The sequence below is a fragment of the Nyctibius grandis genome, chromosome 11 (assembly GCF_013368605.1).
Source record: "Nyctibius grandis isolate bNycGra1 chromosome 11, bNycGra1.pri, whole genome shotgun sequence".
NCBI classification, from domain to species: domain Eukaryota; kingdom Metazoa; phylum Chordata; class Aves; order Nyctibiiformes; family Nyctibiidae; genus Nyctibius; species Nyctibius grandis.
Window position 1 is genome coordinate 19,538,566 of NC_090668.1, and position 18,824 is coordinate 19,557,389.

Genomic DNA, 18,824 nt, shown 5'->3' on the forward strand with positions numbered 1-18,824 from the left:
CACAGAGAAAATATAATTTCACAGCATCTGTGAAACAAATTCTACACTTGGGCCCATCAGTTCAAGCATGATGTGACTCAGCTGAGATTACACAGGACTAGCTCATTTCAGTGCAGCAAAGAGGTGAATTTAGCCCAGGTTTCCAGGGGACCACTCTGTATTGTCACTGGTGCTTTCCTTACTATGGCACATTGGATTTCCCACACTGTTGCTGAGATATGACCAGCTCAGAAGCATGCACAGCCTGACCCAACCTGCTGAACACACTGTAAAAATTCTGATCAGACAGAAATCACATACATGCTCTACAGCTCAAGAGAAATGCATTGCAACGGAGAGCTCTGGCCAAAGGCGTCAGTAGCTGTCACTCTTCCAGGCAAAGGCCGCTTCCCGTGACAAGAGCCTAAAGTAGGAAAAGGAGAATCATCTCTGGTTCCTTGGTCTCAGAAGACCATTCCTCAGGTCAATCTGTATGAAACCCACGTACCAGAGGCAGCCATGAAACTGGGGATTATGTTTAGGAATGGATGATGTTCTCACGTAGTACCATCTGAGCCAGTGGCCCTTCACCCTGCCTTGTATACAAATTACACAAACATACAGTCAACTTTCTATTCAGAACTGGAGCAACACATCTGGGAAGGATGCTGAAGCTGGCAAACAGGCAAACATGAGCAGTAAGCAACCCATTTGCTCACTGCTTTTCAAGTCAAAGCCTTGTTCATGCAGGGCTGCTCTCGAACCCATTGTACACCCCAAGTGCTGTTGAACACAGAGGGAGAGCCGTACTGTTGGGTGCTGGTTGGCTGGAAATGTAGAGCCCCCTGAGAGCTTTGGAGCTGCATGTCTGTCCCGTGGTCACTCCCTCATCTTCTGCCTCTCCTTCCACCCACGAGAGGCACTCCTGGATCTCTTGGTCTAGCTCCAAGAAGTCCCCTTCGCCATCAGAGCAACTGTCAGTATTATAATCGATGTCTTCCACACAAGGAGGTTCATCATCAGTCTCCAGGCTGCTGTTGCTGCAGCTTCTGCAGAAAAATCAGAAGAGAGACTGGTCGTCATGAAAGGAGGGTGTATTCTCTAGGGGTAACAGCAAGTAACAGGGAAATGTGTTTCCTGGGTTCAATCCTGGCTCTGCTCATATGGCATGAGATGGCACTAAGCAAGATCCTGTGTGTCTTTCCCTGCCTCACAGGAGAAACGATTATTGTTATCACTATTGTTGCTACTGCTTATACAGAAACTGAGCACTTTATATACAGACAACACCATTCTTGCCTTGAGGCACTTACAAGGTTACAGAAGCTGAAATATAGTAGAGGAGGAGGTATTCAGTTTCCAGGAGGGTGCTGGTTTACTCATCATCCAACTTGCTGTAGTTCCACATTTAGTGTAAGACCTAATTAATCCAGGTGGTTGAAGTGCTTTGGCATCTTTTTCTCCTGTTCTGTGCAAGCTCACAGCACTGCTAACAAGAAGCAGCGCAAACAAAAAACGGAGGCTCTTATGTCTTCAAGCACACCGGCTCCAAGAAGGGCAGAAATACGAGGAGTGCCTGTGTTTCGGAAGCAGCATGAAAAGGTTTTGACAGCACGACTTCCCGAGGAAGGTCCAAATTCAGAGGCAAGTCTGAATACCTGAGGAGAGACTCTAAACATGTCACAGCTATGTCGTCTGACTCTTAGAAGGGCAGGTTGCACCACCGTAGCCTCCTGCCATTTACTTACAGGAATGGTCACAGGCTTTCTTTACATGTTCACTTTCAATACACATTGTATTGTGTTAGCCTAATGCAATATTTATGGCAGAATTGTAACCACAAGACTAGATGGCTCTGGGGGATAGGGTCTTTCTCCTACCCAGCTGCCGAGCTCCCATTTGGCCCTTAGCCCAGGTGGGCAGCTAGGTAATTTTTTGAGACCAGAAAGAAGCCGGTGGTTTCAGTGCTGCCTGGGTCAGAATCTGGATGAATCAGGGGGACAGATACTGTGTTTTTCACCTCCAGGTCAATGTTTTCAATCAGACTCAAAGCAGGGGAATGTATTGTTTTGGGGGATTGGGAAAGGAATAATAATCTTCCGCCACTGGGCCAGAGTTTCTAATTTGTCCCAAGTTGGGAAGAATGAATGGCTTGGCAGATGGACCATACACAGCTTTAATGTGTGGTCTGCTCATTTACATGTCAGTACCCGGAATAATCTTCCAGCTCTCAGCTGTTTCACAGCCAGCATCTGAGGTCTCAGAACATACCAAAGGTGTAAAGTATTGCTTTTGGATGTATTGATCCCCTCTCTCTTCTGCACTCCAAAAAAAGGCGTAAGATTTTCCAAGCTTTGAGACTCCAGATCTTAACTGTATACAGACTACTCTGTAAGCAGAAACAAGCAGTGTCAACCCACTTCTCCTTCGCTGGCTGATCTCTGGCTTAGTTTACTTCAAAGGCTGGGTATAAAGGATTCTCTAAAAGCTTAATAGAGCTGTACAGCTTAAAAATAAATAAAAGAATAATTATGCACTTTTACAGTTTCTGGCTCCACTTCAGTCTGCTCAGAAATCTGGGTCAGGAAGAACTCATACTGAAACTGAGTATGTGACATGAAACAAAACAAACCAGGACAATCCTCCCAGCACAAACAGCAACAAGCAGTGATCTCTACTGAGTCTGACCAGTGGGGGTTTGATTTCTTTTTTTTTTTTTTTCATATGCAGGCATGGCATGAATTACCATGAGACCAAGTACCTATGATAATATTCAAAGCTGACTAAACTCAGGGGAACTAGATCTTTCATTTATAAGCTCTGCTCTTGCGGCTTTGCAATCAAAAAGAACCAAAGAAATATCTACTTTCAATATTGCACTTGTGTGTTTAGGAGGAGCTGCTTATGCCATTGGGACAGAGCGTAACTGCCACCCAACTCACTGATTTTACAGATGGAATGGTTCAGTTTGCAACCTAGGAGAACAATTAAAAAAAAATCCCTATTATTACTTAAAGCTGGGAAAGCCAATAACAGAGGACTTTCTGAATTTTTTGATAACTTAAATGATTTTAGGACTGGATTTCTGACAAAAAGTGGAAAATTACTTCTAGCACAAAAGCACTTTATTATGGAGGGGAAATCTGGAAGACAACAATCAGAGAATGAAAAAGGAAATCACACAAACCTGCCTTTTCCTTACATTGAAGACTGAAGGGACAGTCATCAAGAAGCAAGTATTTATGCATAAAACCTTTATAATGGACTTCAAAAGCTCTCCCTTCCAAGATGGGTGATGTCATGTTGCCTACATACATAGTACACAGAACACCAAGACTGTGACAATTCAATACTTGGGCAGATGTATTGCAGGGAGAGGTTCTTCACAAGCAAGAACGTGCCTAGACCATGCTTAGAGGTCAGGAAAGAAGACTTTCTTCCCAGTTTCTTCTGACCTTTGCTCCTTTGCTGTGACAGTGAACGAGCAAGCCAACTAGCACTGACCTTAGTAATGGTTTCTACAATTTGGACTGATAACCACTGGATCGATGCCACCACCACAAATCACATAATGAGCTACCAAACAGCAAATAGGTGGTACCAGCTTCCTCCCACTGCCAATGCAGGCTGTAATCACACTGGTGACTTAAAAGTTGAAAGGCTCTTTATCACACTACCAGACTCTACAAACCAGCTACATCTCTCTGCTATGTGGAATCTTCCATCCCAATAATTCACTTTTAAAACACATAACAAAGCAATACAAATGGGCTAGTTCAAGTCAGCACGTTAGAGGTTCTTGTGAAAGAGGAGAGGTGGCAGCAGGCAGCATGCTGGGGAGCCAGTTAGAGTCCCACTAACGAAGCTGCCAAAGTCATTACATGCTCGTTCTCCACATCACAAAGACCAGCTCTTTTAGGAGAGAATGCAAATGATGAAACATGGGAATGAGCAGAAATGCCAACATCTAGACTATTGCAAACCATTGCAGAAGGTGTGCCTTTCAGTCTTTTCCAACAAAGAGTCATAGGGTTTTTTGTTAGGGGCAGGTTCTTGGTATTTATGTTTGTTTGTTTATTTTTTTAAATTTGATTTTTAAAAGCTACAAAAGAATCCCTCCCCGCCACAAAAAAAAAAAAAAAAAAAAAGATAAAAACCTCACGGGACATGAAACAGATTTACCAAAGAATAATGATGTTGTCTTACAGAAGGTAAACAACAAGGAAAAGCAATGACATTACATTAGAACTCCAAGATAAATATAGTCTATGAATACCACCGAATGTGAACACAGTACAGAGGTGGGGGAGGGCAGGCTGGTAATATATCTACAGCCAACAGTCCCCCAGCTATCACAATAAAACATGTACGCATGTTGGTTGATCTACTAATTCAAAACCTACAGCCTCGTAGCCCTCATCTATTCCAGCCGATGGGAGCCACAACAGCAATTTGCAACTTTATGATGTGATAAATAGAATTCCTTTGTTTTGATTTTTAATTTGCATATTTATTGAGATATGATTTGATCTTAATTAGTTCTCTTTTTGTATGTGGGTGTGTGTGTTTGCTTGGGTTTGGAAAGCAAGCAAGCTTTGGTACTCTGTAGAATGATTCTGGTTTTTTGCCGACTTAACGTGAGGCGAAGAAGCAAGGAGCCCAGTCCCTCCTTACATAGCAGCATAACTGGAGCTTTCTGGTATGACTGGAAGACACTTCTTTCAGGTGCTTCCTGCAAACCCTTCATTCTAAGTCAGCCTACCTGCTGGTCACAGCTAGACAGAAACCTTGCAAGTCAGCTGTCCTGCTGAACTGCACATAAAAAAAGATAGTCTATAGTAGTGGTTGGTAAACTATAGCTACATGCTGTACATGGGGATGACTCTCTCTTCTATACATAATTCTCCTTCGCTTCTGCGTACACTTCCAGGGCATGGAGACAAACTAGAGATGTCCTAAGTAATTTCTTGGTACTTTTCACTCACATTTTCTTGTGTGGCAGGTCACTCACTCTCTATATATTCTACCAACCGGCTCAAAATAGAATGTGTTTTATTTTTTCTGCTGGAAAGAACAGGCACTGACAACTGTCCCTCTTAGGGAATCTGTGACTATCGTTCAGGGTTGCTGCTTGACCTTCACTTGACAGGCCTCGCAGTTGCAGTGCATTAGAAAAGGAAATGGAGTATTTAGGGTTTTTTTGTATTGCTCCCCTCACTCTTGTGAAATTTGCTGCAGTCTTGCCAGAGCCAAGCTAGGAAGTGAGTGGTTAAATGCCTCACACAAAAAGGAGGAAAATGCTAAGTCTGGGGACCACTGCTGGTCATGGACATACCAATGACTCCCTGTGAGGAATGTATCAACAAACAAGCAAACATGTCTTCATCTTCTCTCCGCAGTGAAAAACAACATCCCACTAGCTGCATAATCACCCTGTCTGTAACCCTATTTTCTCCTTTCCCTAAACCTTCTCTCTATCATGATATGTCCTAATCCTTTGGAAGCTGCCCAATGAAGGGATATGGCTGTGTATAAGGAGCCAAGCATGTCTCTGATACAGTTCATAGACTGAAATAAGCAGGAAATGGCTACCTTGAAATTTTTCAAGATATCAGATATTTCCTTGTGAGAAGAGAAAACACAAAATAGATTTATGTCCGACCCAAACAGGCCAAGTTCTCAGCAATTACAGCATTCACCTGAAGTAAGGGTGTGCTTTTTCTCCACTCAAGCAGTGATTGGAGAACTCTGCAAGTTCCCTGACCACAGTTATCACCTGTGCAGAAGGGAAATCGCTCATCCTTTTCGAACAAAGTTGTACCAATTGTATGAACAGTTATATACATGCTGGTAAGTAAAGTGTCCTGCAGCTTTTAGACATATGCTGGTCTCTCTGCAGTGAATTGGGATTACCTTCCCTTCTTTTTTTTGACATTAAAATTCCACCTATGTCACCGAATCTAAAAATGTGTGTGGTCTTGCAGTTTTGCTTTTGAGGAATCCATATGTTTTATTAAAAGTATTTTACAGAAACACTGCTTCTGAAGTCTTGTAATGAATCTAGAATAAATCTTAATCAGATGCATTTGCAGTTATCCCAGAGTACAATTCTGCCTTTAATAGCTTCATAAAGTAGTATTTTAGCACATAAATGAAACAACTATGATGTTTTTAGGTAATTACACCTGTAAGAAATACACTACAGCAACAAGATGCCAGTGAAGAGGGGCTTTAGTCTGCCCCTTGTGTCTTGATTCCCTTGCTACAAGGTGTGGTGCACACCTTGTAATGACGTTCCAATTTCATCTTTTTCAGTTCAGGAGCTCCCCAGACAGTAGCCTGGCTTCCCCTCCTGCCTGAGAAAAGCCAGACAAGGCTCTGTTTAGCCTCTGACCTCATCAAGGGAGGGAATCAGCTATGTACTGATGCAAGATGGCTCCAGCTTAAAGAACTATTGCATTCGCCTCCTTTGTTGCTACACAGTAAACAATAATGATATGAACTTTGTAGGCTTCCATGAGATTTCCCTTTCCAAAGACTCTCTGCCAAGGACTTTTGCATCTTACAACATCTCCTGAGAAAATTTGTGCTAAGCCCAAGGCAATGCCAAGTTCCCTGGCTTTCAGACCACCATGGCCCATCCTTTCATGAACAATATGAACATAATTAAACACTGCCTTGAATTCCATTTTCTATGGCTGAGAGATGTTTGGTCTTCTTTGGAGTGTACATTGTGTGTGTGTGTTTTTTTTTTGTTCTTCCTGTTGCAAATAGCCAAAAGAAAGGTGTAATTCGTTTCTAAGACTCCTACTAATTAGTGTTTCAGGAGTTCCCAGGGTAATTGTAGGCTGTAATACTTATAATTGATTTGGCCAGATTAAAAGTGGATGTCTGGTGCACCAGTGAGATAAGTAAGGAGCAAGTGAGGCTTTATCATTTAGAGAAAAGGGAAGACAACTTGTAAATAAAGGGAGAGCATGAAGAGCAAGAAATAGGCTGACTCCTGGCCAATACTGTCCCCTAATGTTCATTCAGGCTTGCAACAGTTTAGCCCTGGGCAGCATTTTACTTGAGCAGAATCTCTCTTAGTCTTCTCAGGAACGACTGTTTCCATTCTCCTTATTGGTGAGAAGATGGCTGACAACTGCTGTAAGAGCAGAGGAGATGTTGAGTACACACCTCTCATGACACATGGTTGGGAAACTGAAAAGCCTTGTGAGAACAGGAAGAACTGCATTTATTTGAATTACACCTTGTGATTGGCACAGCTTTGATCTTTCTGTGAAAGACGAGTTTGTAGAGAGGACAAGCAGGCATTTTTCTCCCATTTGAAGGGTACTAGCTTGACATTACGTACATTCCTGGATTCCAGATAACTCAGTTCAAATCCAGGCATGTTTCTAATGCTAACCAGTAAAATTCACATGAGCTGGTCTTTAGACTTGCAGGATGGAAAAGCTGGTGAGAAGCCAAAGGCTGTGGATTCAGTCTTACGAACAAACATTAGTTTCTTCCTAATGGAGGACCAATCTATATATCAGTGCAGGGCTAACATTGCATCTTTAGCATTCTTATAGCTGTAGGCTTGTAAGCATTAATAAAACCCACTGACTTGAACGGATATAAGTCAGCCATGAAATGGAGCTATGACAGTTGGTGCAGACCCCAAAGTTAACTAGTTTTCCTTCTCTCACCCTTCAATAGTTCTTAGGTTTTGTCTCTTTTTTTCTTTAATACATTTACATTTCAGTACGTGAAAGCACCATCCTGTGTGTACTTTAGGAGAGATTTATGAACTTTTATATTCCCTTTGGCTTGTGATGATGCATTCTTGCACATAGTGCAATACATGGCTTGGGCAAAACACTAAAGACCCTATAAATCTGCTGCTTGGAAAGGCAGACATGAACAAAGCAGCTGCATCCCCATCAGCACTGAAAAGCTAAATCAGGGTACTGAGTAAAGTTTCTATTAACCTATGGTGAGAAGTTAGTAAAGATGAACCTGAGCATGGCAAACTCTGGCTATATGTCCACAGACATACTATGCAACCTGCTAAATTTCAGTCACAGCAAACGAGTTCAGCCCCTCTTCACAAGCTGGGAACAGCTCATTCACCTAAAACTGGCATCCAGCACCGGCTTCTGTGTGAATTCCTTGGCAACATGACACATCCCTGAAGAAAACTTGAGACCTGACTGCCTATATCTGCACAGCACTATGTTCTTGAGATTTGAGCCAAATTCCTGGACACCAGAGCTCAAGCCATGGAACACAAATTTTAAGCAAGTTGAAGACCTTTATAAGAAGACACGACACATTCAGGCACTGTTGGCAGACTGAGCCTGCAATTAGTGTGTTTTGTGAAAGAATAGTCCTGATCTTGCTTTTTAGATCCAAATCACAGTAATTTGGTGTTTATTTAAGGGAACAATATCACACAGCATCAGCTTTTGACCAACACGCAGGCAGACCAACCCATGTTTGCTGTTGAAATCAATTAGAGGTTCTTGTCTAACAAGTACTTGTGAGACACGTCACTGGTATGTTTTGCTACCTTTGGCTAGATGTTGCAGTCTTATGCCGAACAGAAATTTATGGCCAGCTCCAACAAAGCAACTAACACGAAATGGTGTAAAATCTGGTCCATTGTGATCTTGTTACATTCATTAAAAATGGGAGATAAACACAGGAAATATAAGATGGGTGACATAAAATAGATAGGATAATATCCATCTACTAGGCAGCACTGTCAGTGGCTTGCATTTAGTCTGAATTTAAGAATTTTTAAAAAATGCTTCCAAACCAGATAACATTTTGGCTTCCTATAGCTTAAGCTTCCTGAGAAATAGGAGCAGTCAAGTCCCCCTGTATGGGAAAGTATTTACTAAGACTACTGGAACTCATTAGGACACTGAATAATGTAAGAGTTGCTGAAAATATGATTTTGAAAGTGTTTGGGAGCTTTTCTTACAGTGTCTCTACCTCAAGCAATTTCTTCTCAAAGTGATAATCACATTATTGATGATACTTAGCAGTCCAGCCACAGCAATACAAGAAGATTATTGGAATCCTTGTAATTGCTTTTGGGTGCTTCCAGTAATTGAGACATTGGCACATTGGGAGGAAAGAAATGGGGAAAGATTTTGGCTCAGATGACGAAAATCTGTACTGTTGAGGATAAATAATGTAAAGGCATGCAGATTCTCCTGGGTTCTTGTTTCCCTTGGTGATGTTTCATATAATTACACTGACTTTGGTGATGTTTCATATAATTACACTGACTTCATCCAAGTTTTTAAATTGGTTTTGTATATTTAATTTCAAAACTCCAAGTTCCATATGTATATATCCCTTAGTTCTTTCTGAGCAACTTAAGTGATTTTGAAAGCAAAATGTTTTAAGATGGCCAATACATGTCTAGTCTGTGTTTTAGTTACATATCTGTTTTACGTACAGGGCATTTTTTGGGTCAGATACTACGCAGGCAAATATTTGCTTGCACACCAGATGACAGATAGATATCTAACTACCCAACTGAACTAATAACTGCTGTAAATGACTAAATGCCAACCTCTGTACCCCTTGGAGGAGAAAGAAACCTCTTGGTTGCTAGCTTTTCTTTGTGAAAACCTATTTTTAGCTGATAACCACTCTAATGTTTCAGAGAATCTATGATAGATGTGTATATGTGTGTGTATATGTAAATATGTCTGTACAAGCACACAAAGTAGATCACCATCGCTTATCTATCTTTTGTTACAGATAGATAAATAATAGATACACATATATGTATATACGCATACACTCAGAAACCCCCACACCTACACATCCACATAATTACAAGGTTTGCTCTGTATTCAGAGCACAATTTTCATTACAAGACATAGGAGGTCTCAGGAGACACTCCTACAGCCAGCTGAGAGATAATAATAGATGATCACTGAACCTTGATGCTATTGCACTCAAGTGGAAGCAACCTCAGGGAAAGAGCTGGCTACTGTCCAGGGCAAACCAGTTCTTCGACTCTAGTCTTCAGGTGAGTGTTGACAAAGCAGCAGGTCACCTGAAGGGGGACTTAGACCATCTGGGTAGAACTTTGATATATTAGGGCGGTCAACAGGCAGACAGAAATGGTTGTTTGAGAGCTATTTGAGAGCTTAAACTAGAAGCTAAAAGCAAGACTGCATGGCAAAAGTTAAGATCTTGGATTCTCAGTAGGGAAATATGGACTTATTCCTATTCCACATGAACCTGACTCATTCTTGTACCTTTTAAAGTAAGGAATCAGTGTTTTAGAAACCCTTCTGCATAGCTCTCTTTTCTTTCACAATCACGTCTTCAAATGGGTAAACAATGACTGAGACTAAAAGTATTGAGCTCTGGTAAAAAGAATGTTTCTGGTTCTGGAGTGTCCAGAGAGGAGAGAGGGTATGGTACCATGTGGGGTTTCAACAACAGGTTTACCACTGAATTCTGCTTTTAAGGAAAGCTTTCAGGCAAATCTCAGCTTAAGGGTCACAGAAAACAGTTTCTGAAGCATAGTGAAACCAATTAATTTAAGACCAACATGATGACGAAGCACTGAAGCCTAAGACGTTCCAGCTGATGGACATCAGTCAACATGACCACCTCTCAAAGTAACTTCATTTCTACAAGGTCCTACGCTATCACAGATTTCTTGAAATGAATCCAACACAAATCTGCAAAATCATAATCCCCCTAAAAGTTATGCATCTCCTTCCAGAGATGTTCGTCATAACTGATCTGAGAAACTTCCTGTAGTGTAAAAAGTTCTGAGACTAATACATAACTTTTGTTCTCTCATCCTTTCCTGCAGAGATTGTGTTTAGTCGATATCATAATTAGGAAAGAGAGAGAGAGAGAGAGAGAATGTGTGTGTGTACCTATAAGAATAAAAGGCAGAGAAGGCAAGGTCAAAGAAATCTATTCTTGCCTTTAAAGCAAATTGAAGTGGGCTTTATAGCAGAAACATCTGATGAAGTATGTATGATCACAGATAACAGATAATAGATCCAGGTTAAAAATTCAGCCTCTGCCCTCATCCTAAATCTTTTCTCAGACATAATGAGATTCAGATAAAACAAATCTGAACACTCGTGTTTAATATATTTCAAAACATTCTGATCAATTATGTTTTTAACACCATATGGAACCAAATCCAAACCTTGCTTAACCTCACTCATTACACAGCTGATTTGCATACGCTTTGGACTCCATTAAGGACAACAAAAAATGTCAGCTATAGCATATAAGTGGCAACTATTGCTAATTCCTTCATCTTGCCAAAGCCCTACCAGATGTTTCATGAAGAACAGCAAATATTTCATTATGCTCTCCCTGACTCCTAAAATTTGTCTGTCAGGAATTGCAAGGATGAATTCTGGTAGTTTAGCACACAAGAAAAACAACAGGCATGGAGGGCTGACACAAACATGAAGCACCACCTTCATCCTACTTCAGAACTCAAACAGGGTTTAAAGGGATTCTTTGTGCCAGAAGGACCCACCAGCGAGGAACATATGACTCCCAGTAAACAGAGGAAAGAGGAAAAACAACCACCATTTGCTGTGATCTAAGGAGATGGCATCACATTGCAAAAAGAACGCAGTAAAGCACATGTAAAAGTTGCCATTGCTGTTTGTTGTGCAATAGATCTCCTGATACTTTTCTGTGTTCCTGTTACCTGTGTAGGTATTTAATAATGCTTCACCATATAGAACAGTGAGATGCTGTTTTCAAATGAATCTGTTTGTAGCAACTATCAGTTCCCAGCAGGGGACAACTTTTAAAATCTCTGTTAACATGAGTATTTCCTGAATATTTTATAAAAATCAATTTTCAAATGCCTGGCAAAATGTTCTATGTGTTTTACCTAAAAGTTGCAATTACATTTCCTTACTTTTTCTGTATGTGAATATGTGTGTGTACAGTGATACATGCATATACAAATTCCCGCTAAAATTCTTAAAAGAATACTAACACATCACAGAAGCAAGCATATTCTGAGTGAAAGCTGAAACAACATAAATTGACAAAAGTATTCATTTAATCAAAATAAGACATGTATTTGGATGGATGGGGCAAAGCAGAGCACAGCTTGCAGAGCAGTGAAACAATCACTTCATTGAGAACCACCCTGAGCATTTAACGTCACTCTGATTTAAACCCAAAAATGATAACAGGTCAGTTCTTGTGCACAGAGTAAGTGACTGAAAAGATATGTCAGACTGTGCATCAAGGGAAAATTGAATCATGAGGTTAAAACACTTGTGTTTGAAAGATACGGGTTCTACACTCGGTGGGCTCACAGTCACTTTGGGCAAACTGCTTTTCTCTCTTTGCCTCCCTTCCCCAATATCATGGACACCAAAGGCTCCATCACTCTACCTGGATGGCAAGCTTAGGGCATGGTGGCAGAGCCAGGGTGGGTCTGAAGCCCTCCACCATCTGTTTAGTCTGAATGAGGGTGCAAAGCTATTTAATTGCCTCCTTTATGTAAATGCCTTTCTCTCTACTGAAAGCACTAAGAAACTAGGTGCTTAATAACCTTGGTGGGTCTGGTCCAAAACCTCCTCCCAGCAAACCAAGACTTCAGCAAAGAAAATAGCAAGTTTCCAGAACCATTAGGGAAAGAAGTGAGTGTTCATGATTCTGCTAGACAGGAATGTAGAGTTTAGCTGGAGGAATGATGAGGATGTAGGACTCCTGCTGACATCAGGGAGAGAGAGGGGTGCTCAGTAATACCAAGGATTAGCTGCCAGGTCATATTTCAAAGAGAAATGTTATAATTCTTGCAGTACTGAAAACAACTGAAGAAATAAAAGTGAAGGGGAAATTATTCAGATGGGAAAGAAACTGTCGCCAGCTGCCAGATTTTCTGTACCCAGTCTGGCCTCTGATTTTTAAGCAGCCCAGCTAGCCTGCCTAGCAGAAAAAGCCAGCCATCCAGCTCGAGGAAACAAAGGCTGAGGACTTGTGCACTGTAGAGCTGCTGGACTTAAAAACCTCATTAGTTGATAAATCTTGTATTTCCTGGCATTTGCCTTTGTATTTATGTTTTCCTAGCTCCTCATTTTGTCTCTTTGCTTCAGAAAGCTGCTTATTGCACCAAAATAAAGTGACATCTGCTCTTCTCATGGTGGATTCTGTCTTCCAGGAACTGAAACACCAGGAAAAGACTAGATTGTGAGTTGTTCTGGCTCATGAATTGTCCCTCAAGGCACTGAAAAAGCCCACAAAAATTATATTTGCCAGTACAAACAGCAAGAGTCCAAGTGCCAGAATACACATACACACTTTACAGAGGGGATGTATTTGGGAAGGTTATATTCATGAATGCACACAGGGTTCCTGAATGCTGTGTGCTGTGATAGAATCTCTTTTCTTCTGCCCTCTTCTCTATCAAATCACTATGACCTTTTTGCTGGACCACCTTTACATCAGTACCCCCACCATAACATTTCTAGTGTCAGTAACACACAACCCCTTAAAAAACCACTGTATGCTGCTGAAGAACCCAGGCTTTCGGAATGGTGGAGATAATAGGATGGTAGAGCAGGTGGAGCCAAGTCAGACTGCCGCTGACTTTACCCTGAGTTTGCCAGGCATATGCTGGACTTTCTCCTTTTCTGCACAGCCAACCTGCAGATAAACTGTGTCAGATTTAATGGTGCATGATACAGGCAATTCAGTATCAAGGAGAAAAAAAGCATCTCTGAGGCAAGATGAGTTATCAGCTTAGCTCAAAAAGCAGCCTATCAAGAAACACTGCCAAGGCGATTTCAGAAATCTATAATTTAGATGTTACCTTAAGCCTAAAACTTTGTTTGAAAACTTCACACTTCTCACAAGCAGACTAGCAAAGCCCAGGGGTATCAGGCCAGATATCAGTCCGGATGACAAAGTTAATACACTTAGTGTATATGAAGTGCTGTACACATGAAAGGTACAGGAAGGATTGCAACATTATACAGTTTTATCCTGCAAGGAATCAGAGCTGTTATTACACAGCAGTTTTCTCAGGGCTATTACACTCCATTGCTTACCCACCAAGCAGCTTACCTTTCTGAGCTTCTCAACAATATGAATCACTTTTAAATAACAATGCCTTTACTTTACATACAAGCCTTGCAGCCTGAAACACCCCGTACGGCTTTCTGAGAGCAAGGGAAGCAGTCTGATGATTTGTCAGAAAAAGGTCTGCGGATGTTCATGGAGCTGCACCGGCATGTCCCAGCTGAGCAGCTGAACTCCTAACAGCATCATTCACCACTAATTTTGCAGCCATTTCTGAGGCAGGGAACAACACCGCTTTGAATCTTGTCATTTTTAGAATAGGAAGCAAAGAATTCCAAATTCAGTGAACAGCCAGTGGAACAATTGTAAGGAATGCAAGATATAAGAAATATGTCCTTTGTCAAAACTTGGCAAAGGTAAAAGGCCCAGACCCCTAATCCTTAGTATTTCTTAGTTTGATAGTGAGTAAGGATCACTGTGCAATGACAATCATTTAATCACAATTACAACAGCAGGGAGAACTTATGGCACTTTTCACGTCAGCCTTACACACTTACTCCATGGACGGGCACTATGGCAAGGCATAGTGCAGACTGCAGGCGCTGCTGGAGCGGTGTGTAGTTCTGGGAAAGCACGGGGCTTGGGAAATGCAGAGCGAGGTCAGAGAGGCTGTATACACTGATCCAGGGTATCCCTTAGGCAGCCTTTTTCAGCCATGCTCCCAGAAACAGATCTCAGTGAAAGACAGCACAGATCCTGCTGGTTGCCTTTCTGTGACACACATGTATTTACTGTAACTGTCTCTTATGAGTTTAGGAGAAAAAAGCAGCTCAGAATTAAATACACTCACACAATTATGGTCATACTAACCTAAGCTGCTGAGGGTGAATTCATTAAGCGAAATGAGTAAATTATATGTCCAAAGACCTGTGATGACAGAGGAGCAAAGCCAGGCACCACAAACCAATAACTCTAGCTTCAGAGGTGCTTCCTTCCACCTTCTCATGCTGTTCTAGACATTTCCAATGCAAGAGAAGTCCGCAGAGAGACAACCAAGGAAGAAGAAAATTTCCTGAGATGTCTATTCCCTTGCTACTTTCAAGGTCTGCCCTCCTCTCAGGAGCTTGGCATACCCTTCTCCCACGCTACTCCCTATAGTCAGGAAATGCCTAACATTTCACTTCTTACAGAGGGTCTCCTTTGAGATGGATTAACCTAACACTCCTTAAACTCAGACCTATCAATTTCCCCGTTGGAGACTTTGATTTAGATATCTTTGCTGTACTGGAAAATATCCACTGATAACAAGCCATTATTATTACAAGATATATCCTTGGAGATAGAAACTGGCTGCTAGTAAAGATTGAAATGAAAGGGAGAGGGGAAAACCAAAAATACTATTCTCACTTAACCTGACATGGTTTTAATCACTTTCCCAGCATGTCGTACCCAAGAGCCCTTGGATAACTTCCTGAACAAGACTCAATTGACACCTACTTGATTCTCTCACGACAACATTAAGCATCATTATTGGAAACGGATGGTAGAGTTCAATGCTAATTTCAAATTTAATTTGGTGTTTGAAGCCATTAAAAATACATATAATCTCCTCTTCTTCCCACAAACTAGTATTTGGGCCCTGAAGGCAGCATCCATAGGAAGCTAAAAGACAGTTTGTGGAGTTCTTTTCTCACTTTATGAGCGTGCATTAGATCAAATGATTTATAAAACATATAGCGAATATAATGCCTGTGATAGCAAGAATTGAAATCAAACAGTTTGTGATAAGGACTGTTTTAAAGCATTTAGCGTAGTGGGGAGGAGGTGCTGTAGGGGAAGAGCTGAGGTTAATGTGCTCATATTTCCTTCACTGTGGACCTGCATACCAGGGATGTTCAGGTCACAGAGAATATGAACTGACCAAACCAACTCTGGCATATACCAGACTGACTTTGAGGTGCATCATAAACTCTCAGAGGGTTCAGAGCACAGGCAGACTGTGTTGGACAGGCAGCATTAGCAGTAATGTGGAGGATGCCTACCAGCGCCCCAAGAAGGAACTTGTCTTCTTCAAGGGCAGTGTGATAACACATGCTAAGTAGAGACCGATAGCCCCCAAATGAGCATCCCTGGCATGGGGCTGAGCAATCAACTAAAGGAGAGATCCTGCCAAAGCACAGGGCAGACAGGTGGTTACGGAGGTGAACAAAACAGCGTCTGGTACAAAAGTCCATTCAGTGCGAATACAGAAAACCTCAGTCTAGACCACAGCAAGGAAATGGGCCCTCTGTAAGGCTCAGGAGAGACCTGAGGTTAGACAGGACAGACGCAGTGAGGGTGGAAAGATGTACAGTACGAAAGCACATTCACTCCTCAGACACCCTGGACTTCAGTAGTCCTGAGGACTGCTGACCACAGGAACCACAACAGGATCTGCCCCCCTAGAAAGGCTCTCAATTTGGGCAGCATCTGCCGGGCGTAGGAGTAAGCCAGATAGCCTCAGAAGGAACAGGCGTCCGTGTAGATGACAGTTCTTGCCCAAAGCCTATTACAGGAGAACAGGACACTCTGCTTTGCTGCCAGGACACTCAATAGCAGGACATTTGGCTGATCGCTGTGGTCAATAAGGTAGCTGAAGAGAGCTGGGAATGGAGCTCCCTATGGGGGCTTGTGGGGTTAGCACAGCAGCATGGGACAGACAAACCCATAACGTCAGGCTTGGGCCAGCACAACATAGTGGTGGAAATGATTTTGAAATGTGTCATCCATTAGTAAGCCCGGATACAAGATCGTAAGCTCATACCCAGATTGTGTGGCCTATTTCCAGTTCCGAGATCCAATTTACTTATCCAATGTTGCTTCGGCACTTAATTGTTCTACCTGCTGGCCTGGCCTTTTCTGCCATGCTGTTGCCAGGCCATCAATGATGTGTCCATCAGGGTGAAACAAGCTTTGAATCAGGTGATAAATTGCTGGTTTTGCTGCAGCTGCTAACATCTCTTAAATGTTTAAACAGTATGATCGTACACATACCTAGTAGCTGCTTGGTTATGTTTATTTTGGATGAGGTGTTATGCAGTTTCTTAGATATATGTGTCAAATATTCATAGATGGCAGGCTACTGAAATATCTTTCTGTAGTATTTATTGATAGAATTTATTTATCAACAGAATCAATCTTTACGTGCCTAGCTGCAGAATTACTTGTTGCCTTACCCATTTCTCCCTGACAGTGTCTGTCTGTCTAACAATATCCCTCTTCCTGACACATCTATTCACAGTATTCCTGTCCAAGGTATCTTCCCATGTGTACTCACAGTATCCATCTCTTTAATTTTAACTATATATCCACTACATCTAATGCTCATCATCTATCTGAAGCACTTGCTGCATCTCTCCACACCATCTCTTTATCTAGTCAATGCTATCTGTCTCTCCATAGTGATTCTCTATCACTTTCTCTCGGTCGCACACAGCACCAAAATGTAATTATGGATTTTGGACCACAACCAGAGTTTCCTTTTTTTTTTTTTTGCCAAATTGGGCTCACAAATCACCAATTAATTTATTTGTTTTGATGGAAAGGCTAGATATGAGAAATGAACTCTGGAAGGGTAGAAGAACCTTTGGGTCAAAGACTCTCTCCCAGGCTTGTTTGCTTCCCTGCTGTGTGTGAACTGTTCACTGCTGTGAGGGCAGGGAGCTGCACTAAGCTGCTATTAGCTGAGAAACTCATCTTCAAAGATGCTGCAGTGACTATTGCCTCCCTGTTCTCCTCCTCCTTTCCCATTCCCTTTTTCTCCTCCCATCTTTCCTCTCTTCCCTCCCCCAATGCTTTGCATCCATTCCTCTAAGTTTGTCCCTTCTCTTCTTCTGCCCACTTGGCATTCTCAGGATGACAAGTGAAAGTCCCTCCCTATTAAAAATTCACTGCCAAATAAATATCAAAGCAGGGGGAAAAATCCATTTGGCTCTGTATGATTTATTGTGACCTGCAACACAAGGCCCAGCACAACAGGTTAAATAAGTTTCACAGCCTATTTACTCACTTCATAGGGGTATGAAGGACTCAGTGACCATCAGCTTTAAAAAGTCTATGATAGGGAGAGATCTCCTCCCCACCAAGATCACCTGCCTGAATGAGATGGAGAGGGACATGCTCTCATGGCCAGGAGAAGGAGGACAGTAAAAAATAAAACCTCTTCTTGCTTTTTTCTTCATACTTTTTTCTCATCCAGATGAATCGTGACAAAACCAGTACAAAAGATGGTTAGGTCACCTGGAAGTGATCAGAGTCTGTTAAAGTGTCAGGAGCATCTGAAAGAAAAGACAGGGGGAAAAAAAAAAAGAAAGAAAAAGAAAGAAAGCAGAGCAAACTATGACAGAAAAGGAGGGAGGGAAAAGCTTCTATGTCTCTGGTTTTGGTTCCCTGAGCAAAGACCTCAGCAGTTCATAATTTTCCTTCAGGCAGGGCCAGTATGGTTCAATAGTAGAATAAAATGTGCATTAATTAATGAACAGCTTTATAGACTTATGGATAGATTTAACTCTTTCCCTTGTTTAGAGTTGCTGGAAAAAAAGGCTAAGATAGATGCGAAGTAAGGCAATATGAATTAACTGGCATTGACATGGAAGGAGCAAATGATATTTTCACTGAAGTCAGCAAACTTGCTAACAGTTTATGGACTTCAGAGGGGAACCTGATTTCACCTAGAGAGTAAAGAACCTCTGGAGACCTTCTCCAGAACTGTCCAAGAGCAGGGACAGTAGATCCCCAAATAGAAGCAAAAATATTTGGGCCCCATG

General features: G+C 41.7%; 1 protein-coding gene across 1 annotated transcript in view; it reads right to left on the reverse strand.

Annotated features, from left to right (window-relative positions):
* Positions 1–721: 721 nt before the first annotated feature.
* Positions 722–18,824, reverse strand: part of AGBL1 (AGBL carboxypeptidase 1) — a 262,527-nt gene continuing 244,424 nt past the window's right edge. Inside the window, exon 23 of the mRNA XM_068410767.1 lies at positions 722–1,028. Within this exon, the coding sequence (XP_068266868.1) occupies positions 722–1,028 (307 nt within the window). The remainder of the gene's footprint in view (positions 1,029–18,824) is intronic.